Raw genomic sequence first — 8904 nt, 5'->3', positions numbered from 1 at the left:
TTGGATAGGCAGTGGTTGGTCAGATCTAAGATGTGTTTGGGGGGGTTATATTTGTTTTGGAATAGCTGTCAAGGCTTCTTTGATAGGCACTTGGGTGAAGAGGGATATGACATCGAAGCTCACTAGTAGGTCGCTGGGCTGTAAGTTTTGTTTCTTTATGATCTCTATAAACTGGAATGAGTTTTTTACATGTGAGGTGATGGATTCTGCATAGGGCTGTAGTTGTTTGGCGAGAAATTTGGCTAGGTTTTGTAGAGGTGAGCCTATGGAGCTGACTATAGGTCTGAGTGGGGTTCCTTCTTTGTGTATCTTGGGGAGACCATAGAGTTTGGGGCATCTGGATGATTTCTCTCTGGGAATGATTCTTTGCTGGATCTCTTCGCTAATGGGGGAGGCTTTTATTTTGGATCTGGTGGTTTTTTCCAGGTAGGTGGTGGGATCTGTATTTAGGGGTTTGTATGTGGAGTCTTGGAGTAGGTTGGTTAATTTGGTTAATTTGGTTAATTTCACACCACCATCCAGCACAGATCAACTCTGTAGCCAAGACACTCATCTCCAGAACAAAACGCTTAGCTGACAAACAACACCTAAAAACCGATTCCATAGAAATAAGATTACAAACCTAATCCAAAAAGAAACCCCCACTAAAATCCAAGACAAAGAACAAGAAAACGGCAAAGCCCTCCTCCCATACATAAAAGGCACCACAGACAGAATCAGTAAGATCCTCCATAAACACAACATCAAAACAGCATTCTGCACAAACAGAAAAATATCCACATCCTTAGAAACCCCAAAGATAAAATTGAATTAGAAAATCAAGGAGTATACGAAATCCCATGCACCACTTGTCACACCACATACATCGGACAAACCAACAGAAGAATAAGTGCACGCATTGAAGAACATAAGAACTCAGTCAAAAAAGAGGAACCAACATCTTCCCTGGTCCAACACCTTAAAGCCACAGGACATAAAATTGACTTTAAAAATACCAGAACCATTGCCAAAAGTGAACATTTCGATAACAGAATAATCAGAGAAGCCATTGAGATAGAAAAACGCCCACACAGCATGAACAAGCGAGATGATACCTCCCGCCTACCAGCCATTTGGAAACCCGCCCTTATTGACAAACGACTCCCTAACATTGCTGCTCAAAGCACGAAGCTGAAAACACCAGCCTGAAGATGACGAATGGGACTTCGTCGAAACGTCGCCAAGACACTTCCAATTTTACGCAGGAGAAAACCCGAACAACCAAAGACCTACATATATATATATATATATATATTGCAGATGTATTAGATAGATAGGTAGGTAGGTAGGTAGGTAGGTAGACCTTTTCTCAGAGGCAAAGACAAAAACTTTTTTTCAATGCTTATAGTATTTCACATTGTCATTGTGTAGCTATGTGTCTAATGTATGACCCATCTTTGATCCAAGAAGCTGAGAGGTGGCTACCTAGAATTTCTTTGTGATTTACAACCCTGTAAAACTTAAAAGGGGCATTATATGTTTAAATACTTGTTTGAATATGATTAAAAGAATGGATGATCCTTAGATATAATTAGACTTTTAGAATGAAATATATGATTTAGAAATAAAATAGCATTTTTTTCTTTTTGTTGATATGAAAAATATGAAAATAAGAGGATTGGTATGAATAAAATTTTTAGCTATACAAATATAATTAATATTGAGAAAATCATAACTGACAAAGATACTTCAAATATTGAGGGGAAATTAAACTTAACAAGAGCATGAAAAACAGGATTTTGATTTATGAACTGATATTATTGTTATTTATATAACATTAGTAAAATATGATGATATTTATATCTATCTTTGTATACATCAATAGTACCAAGTATTGTAACTGTGTAATGAGGGGAAAATGGAAAAAATGTGGAGAAGAAAGGAGGATAAGGGAAAAATACTGGATTGTGCAGTATTGAAGAAGTTAATGTTAAATATGTTGCTTACTAAGCACAAAATATTGTAATTCTTAAAAATTAATAAAACATTTTTTTAAAAAACCCTCCAATCTCTGCATTACTCCCAAATCAGAGAATGAGAAATGAGAATTTGTTATAGGCAAATTTGTGAGTCTACCAATAGGCCAGAATTTCCCAGTTCTTCCTTTATGCTCCCTTTAAATCAGTGGTTCTCAACCTTTTTAATGCCACAACCCCCAACCGATCGTAAGTCGAGGACTACCCAACCGGTCGTAAGTTGAGGACTACCCAACCGGTTGTAAGTCGAGGACTTTCCCTGCCCGGGAGTGCCGCGCATGCGTGGTGCCGCCCCCTGCACCGGCTGAGGCGTAGCTGGCAAGCGGCACAGACAGAGCAGGCCGACCACTGGGCCACCAGCTGGCCCAGCCCAAGGAAGGTAAGGCACTCGCTGGGCCCCACGCGCGCCAGCAACCCTCCCTGCGCCCGCCAGCCTCCCACCTCCCACCCCTGGCCCTCTTTTACTTACATTTTTAGTAGTTGCTCAGCAGGAAGGGGTGGAAACTTCCAGACAGCTCGCCACAGGTTGAGAACCACTGCTTTAAATCTTCCTGTGCTTTTATAGCATCACCAAGTAGGCCAGCAGGATGTTTCTGAACTTCAACAACTTTAAGTTGTGTAGACTTCAATTCCATGAATTCCCCATGCTGGCTGGGGAATTCTGGGAGTTGAAGTCCACACAACTTAAAGTTGCTGAGGCTGATAAACATTGTTCTAGCACAGTGGTTCTCAACCTGCGGGTCGAGACCCCATTTGGGGTCGAACGACCATTTCACGGGGATCGCCAAACAACGCAGTCCGCCATTTTTTCCCCCTTTTCCTTAGCTGTGCTACTCTCTTTTATTTTATCGGCTTTTGAAAGCCAATAGAATAGACTCTCTTAAATAGAGTCTAATTCTATTGGCTTTCAAAAGCCAATAGGAATTGTCCAGGCTGTCTCTGCCCTGCTGAGCCCGCCAAAAGTCCCATTCTGCAAACGGTGCTGCACCAGTTGAGTAGTCCTCGACTTACGACTGATTGAGTAGTCCTCGACTTACGAATGGTTGGGGGTTGCGGCATTAAAAAGGTTGAGAACCACTGTTATAGCAGCTCCATATTTATACTGCCATAAAAACATTACCCACAACAATGATTTGTTTGTTGACCTCAGTGTTCATTTTGCCAGCTGGTTATATGGTTTGCCAGTCTTGGGGGAGTGGGGGGGGCTGCTTAAGAAGAGCAAAGCCAGAGCATTGCAGGGTGGTGGGGTTCAAAAAAACCCAAGGTGGTGACTGCAACTATTTCAACACGCATAAAAAGAACAAGGCTTTTATCACTTATTTATGGCCATTATCTTGCCTATTGAACCCTCTCCCTGTGGACACTCCTGGGTCAAAATAAATCAGGCCAGTAATTAATATACTAAATGCAAAATGAAAATGTTCCTTTATGGATCAGTAATCCCTTAATTCCAATTTGCATGTTTGGAAGTTTACCCTAGTCTTAGACTCAGATATTAGGTAGTCTTTCAGTGATAAAATATTTTCTGTGACCTCAACAATATCCAATGACTCTGATTTGTGAAATTGGGACCTAACTGCTTCACTAGCTTTCATATTAAAAGCTGAGATAGGCAAAAATCAGATCTGCATTTCCCCCAACATTATAACCATGGTGGCTATCAAATTGAAGCTGTTTGTATCAGAGGACAACTATGAATCTGTTTCCTTTATGAATCTCCAGAAAATATCAGATACTCCACAACATATCAGATATTCTATAAAGTATCAGAACAAAGGATGGACAAATGTGCTGAACCAGAAAAGCAGGCCATATTTATATACGTGTTTTGAATGTCTTCTCAAAAATTCTCAATTTTGGACTACTGCAATGCGCTCTACATGGGGCTACCCTTGAAAAGTATTCGGAGACTACAGTTGGTCCAGAATGCAGCTGCGCGAGTGATAGTGGGTGCTCCTCGATACACCCACGTTACACCTATCCTCCGTGAGCTGCACTGGTTGCCTATTGGTCTCCGGGTCCAATTCAAGGTGTTGGTCATTACCTTAAAAGCCCTATATGGCTCAGGGCCAGGCTATTTGCGAGACCGCCTACTACCTCATAGTTCCCTACGTCCGGTTAGATCCCACAGGCTGGGCCTCCTTCGGGCCCCGTCGGCCAAGCAGTGCCATTTGGCGGGGCCGCGGAGGAGGGCCTTCTCTGTGATGGCGCCCACGCTTTGGAATCAGCTCCCCCGGAGATTAGGACCGCTCCCACCCTGTTGGTCTTCCGTAAGCTACTTAAGACCTGGCTTTTCCGGCAGGCCTGGGGTTTATAAAACCCTACACCTGGATGATTGTTTTTGTATTGTTGTTTGTTATGTTTTATGTGTTTTTTTATTGTTAGCCGCCCAGAGTCCTTCGGGAGTGGGGCGGCTTATAAATTTTAATAATAATAATAATAATAATAATAATAATAATAATAATAATAATAATAATAATAATAATTCCAGGAGTGATCTAAAATCAGCCACTCAGCCTCATAGCTGACAGGATGGGAGTTCAGCATCTCCCAGCCCATTTAATCTAACACTCTTCACAACGTTTTCCTCATTGCAGCAATCAAAAATATTTAGCACACGTAGCAATCAAACTAACAGATAAAGAAATAGCAGAAGGGAGAATGTAGAGAGAAAGCGTGCTGTTATCAAAAGGCCCAACTTCTTAATCTAGTTCAGAAAAAAAATTATTTTACCTGGTTCCAGAGGCACAGAGATCGGACTTTGCTGTTTTCTGGCTTGAATGTTAAGCCCCAAGTAGCCTTCCTCATCCTCCATTTGACAAGATGTTCTTCAGAGTGCCCTTTGAAGAATGTGTGTGTGTGTGTGTGTGTGTGTGTGTGTGTGTGTGTGTGTGTGTGTGTTTCTGAGCCTGCAGTTCTTTGGGAGAAGCAGCAGAACTGACCACTTGTGGTAAAGAAGCAACAGAGGGAATGAGGCCTCTGGCTTGACCACCTCTCAGCACCTCTGCTCTGCTCTTGATGGCTCAATGGTGCCAATGAATTTGTTTCCAAAAAAGGCTGTAAAGAAAGGTCACAGGCCAGCTCTGGTTCATTTAGCCATTCACTTCATTTTTTTTCCCCCTGTGAGAAAACAGCCAATAAATATTGCATCAGCAGACTACACAAATCTGCAGGCCTTGCCATTAACGCTCAAGCATATCTGCCTGAAGAATGCAAGGTGAAAGGTGGAGCTGTTAAATGCTTTCTATGCTTCAACCAAGATTAAATTATCTCAGGATGAAAATACCCATAAAAAGAGGAAATCCAGACCTCGGCCTCAAAGTTCAGGCCCTTACCAGGCTGGTTCTAAAGGAAAAGACATGTTTTTGTCAGACCAGTAGATGCTTCTAATGATGCAGCCACAACATTTATTTAATATGTTTATTTTTTTTAATGTATTATTACATTTATATGCTACCCAACTTGCTATGAAAAAACAACTCTGGAGTTCAGATTTCATTGCCTTTTTTCATTTTCATTTTTTCTATCCAGCTTGTGATCAGTTATGTTTACAAGATCCTTAGAGTTTTGCCAAGCCAAATACAACAGTTCATTTAGTGACTTACATCTGTTCATCAAAGTTATAACAGCACTGAAAAGTGACTTGTTATGGTCATTTTTCACACGTACGACTTTAGCACCAGCTCCATGGTCACACGATAAAAATTCAGATGCTTGGAAACTGGCTCATACTTACGACGGTTGCAGTGTCCTGGGGTCATGTTTACACTTTTTGTGATCGTCTGACAAGCAAAGTCAATGAGGAAGCCAGATTCACTTAACAACTGTGTTACTAATTTAATAACTGCAGTGATTCACTTAACAACTGTCATAAAATGAGGCAAAACTCACTTAACAACTGTCTCACTTAGTGACAGAAACTTTGGGCTCAGTTGTGGTTGTAAGTCAAGGACTACCTGTGGCCCCTATCCAATGCCTGTTTTTTTCCTAAATTAAGGATGCTGCATTTGTCCTTGTTAAATTTCATTCTATTATTTTCAGCCTATTTCTCCAAACTATCAAGCTCATTTGGAAAGTTCTTTCTGCCTTCTCAAGTCTTAGCTAATTCATCTAATTTGGTGTCATTTACCGATTTGTTAAGTAATCCTTCCTCCTCTTCAACAGATTATTAATAATCGTGGAAGAGTACAAGGGCTTAGCAACCAGGTCTGAACATGTCCACATATCTTAAAATTGCCAAATCTGTGTGCTCAGCCTTGGCAATTTGAAAATGGGTGTATTTCAGCTACTAGAATTCCACACCAAACCGAGCCACTGCTGTAGACATCCCTGGACTGTTCCCATGAACTTAAAGTTGGATTCTCCCTCCCTCCTTCTAGTCAGTCTTCCATATTGCCTATTTTTCCCCTTTACCACCTCATATGTTTGTCCTTTTTGATTTACAGATTTTCTCTAAGGTTAGATCCTTCTGCTATTTTCTACTTCTCCCCTCCCCCACCTTATTGGAATTCTGATGCTGCTTTTAATATCTTTTCTAGGAATTCTGATGTCTTTGGGCCTCTTTTTCCCATTAACGTCTTCTGCGGTAGAATCACGCTGTAGTTGATATTGCTTTATTAAAATCCACTTCTTCGAAGGTCAATTCACCTTTAGGTTCCTAAATATGAAGAATTACAGCATTACACAGCTATTTTTCATCAACATTTCTACTAATGTTAATGCTACTTTATCTTTTTTTTAACTGTTCATCTTTTTTTAATGAGCTCAAGTGCCTTGCACAGGGAAAGGTTTTAATTTTATTGCCACAATAGTTCTATGAGAATGAGAGAAAAAGTGACTGACATGTTCTAGTCGTGGAGAAAGTTGAATCTTCCCAATCTAAATTTAATACTGTAAACAATATAGACCAGGGGTAGGCAACCTTGGCTCTTTTATGACTCGGGGACTTCAACTCCCAGAATTCCTGAGCCAGCATGGCTCAGCTTGGAAACCTCTCCCTTTCCCCTCAGCATGGCTGGCTCAGGAATTCTGGGAGTTGAAGTCCACGAGTCATAAAAGAGCCGAGGTTGCCTACCCCTGATATAGGTAGTTCTCCACTTGTGAACACAAATGAGCCCAACATTTCTGTTGCTAAGTGAAACATCTGTTAAGTGAATTTTGCCCCATTTTATGACCTTTCTTGCCATAGTTGTTTAAGTGAATTGCTGTGATTGTTAAGTTAGGAACAGGATTGTTAAGTGAATCTGGCTTCCTTACTGACTACTTGTCAAAAGATTGCAAAAGGTGATCACATGACCGTGGACACTGCCACCATCATAAATATGAGTCACTTGCCAAGCATCCAAATTTTGATGACATGACTATGGGGATGCTGCAACAGTCATAAACATGAAAAATGGTTGTAAGTCACTTTTTTTAGTGCTGTTATAACTTTGAACAGTCATTAAAAGAATTGTTGTAAGTCGAGGACTACCTGTACTCTCACTCTCTAATAGTAACTGGCATGACCTAGCTATGACTGAAGTGATATAAATATGTCCTTATTGCTGTTATTTTGATACAACTATTGTTCTTAGGAGTCACAGAATCAAAATGATTTGCCAGCCTACGTTAAAAAATAATACAACATTAAAATCTGATCAAATAATCCCAAGCGGTAATAGTGACAGTGAGTACATCAAATTTAGTTTTTAATTTGGTAAATATTGATAAATATAACCTATAAAAGGAAACGCTTTGTGAGGGTCCACTATAATTTTTAGAACTGGGAAGAGGTCCTGAGGGGAAAAAAAGTTTAAGAAACACTACTTTTAGAGGACAGAAAAATCACTACCGTGGTTGTGATATTTGTCTGTTAGCTTTTGGGATCCAAACGAAAATAAATGATTCCTTTGTGCTTTTCTCCAACTTTAGGGGAAAACTATTTCAACTGAGACTTATAAAGAATACTAGCGTTAAGGAGGAGGTTTGCCCTTGAGAAATAATTTCTTCTTGTTCAGAAGATTACTTTGGATAAATCATCACCTAATTTTTATGTTCGCAAATCTGGAGGAGGATTTGGAAAAAAAATGTTTTTACCCGGTTCTGAGTAATATATACACATTTACAGCCAATTTTGAAGTCGTCTCTGAGCTATGCATCCATTAGAATTTCCCTTTCTTCTGTTAGAGGATCAGATTCAACCGCACTGATGGAAATTATTCAAGACCTACTAACCACAATCAACAATAGGATCTGGTTAGAGGATTTACTTTATCCCTTGGCTTTATCTAAAGGCAAGAGGATTGCAATGTAAATAAAAAAATGATGAAAAACAGATTATAATTGAGGCTATTTCAAATGCTAGCTATAATAAGCTTGGAGCTTTCTTAAACCTTCTAAGCATTAAGAATTAGGACTTTTGCATGGGGAAAAAATACATTACACCACTAAGAAAAACCTTGCTTTTCACAAACCCCCCCCCCATAAAAAAACAAAAACCCACACACCAAACAACAATAACAAAAAAACAACCTCACAGGGAAAGAGAATATTTCTCTACCATGAAATTGCAAATTAGACGTAAAGCCTGGAGATGTAGTTCATTTCCCACATAATTTGTACTTTAGCTTTCATGGTTTTTTTAGAAGTACATGACACCCTAGCCTAAAGCTTAGTTTACAAGTCTCAACAGCTGAAGCAAAACCATACAAATCACATCATGACTTAGAGCTTTGTATTAATTTTGCCGACATGTTAAACCACAGTGTAATTGTTTTGGCTTCGTTTGTGTTAGCTTTTTATGAGAACCCATTTTACAGTTCATCTTGCTATAAAATGCTGTCTTCAGGGGCTTTTAAAGTTGCTTTGATAAAGCTATCATTACCTTTATACAGGTAGTCCTCACGAC

The 8904-nt window shown here is 39.8% G+C and overlaps 1 protein-coding gene across 2 annotated transcripts in view; it reads right to left on the bottom strand.

Annotated features, from left to right (window-relative positions):
* LOC120307277 (killer cell lectin-like receptor subfamily B member 1B allele A) overlaps nucleotides 1–4875 on the bottom strand; it is a 23649-nt gene extending 18774 nt beyond the window's left edge. The window contains exon 1 of one of the 2 annotated variants that reach the window (XM_039341844.1): nucleotides 4749–4875. In XM_039341844.1, the coding sequence (XP_039197778.1) occupies nucleotides 4749–4830 (82 nt within the window). In that variant the 5' untranslated portion in view covers nucleotides 4831–4875. The remainder of the gene's footprint in view (nucleotides 1–4748) is intronic. The other variant, XM_039341845.1, reaches the window with a different exon arrangement.
* Nucleotides 4876–8904: the final 4029 nt, after the last annotated feature.

The sequence above is a fragment of the Crotalus tigris genome, unplaced genomic scaffold (assembly GCF_016545835.1).
Source record: "Crotalus tigris isolate CLP2741 ecotype Arizona unplaced genomic scaffold, ASM1654583v1 scf7180000017773.841730, whole genome shotgun sequence".
Classification (NCBI taxonomy): domain Eukaryota; kingdom Metazoa; phylum Chordata; class Lepidosauria; order Squamata; family Viperidae; genus Crotalus; species Crotalus tigris.
This window is presented reverse-complemented; position numbering and strand designations above follow the sequence as displayed.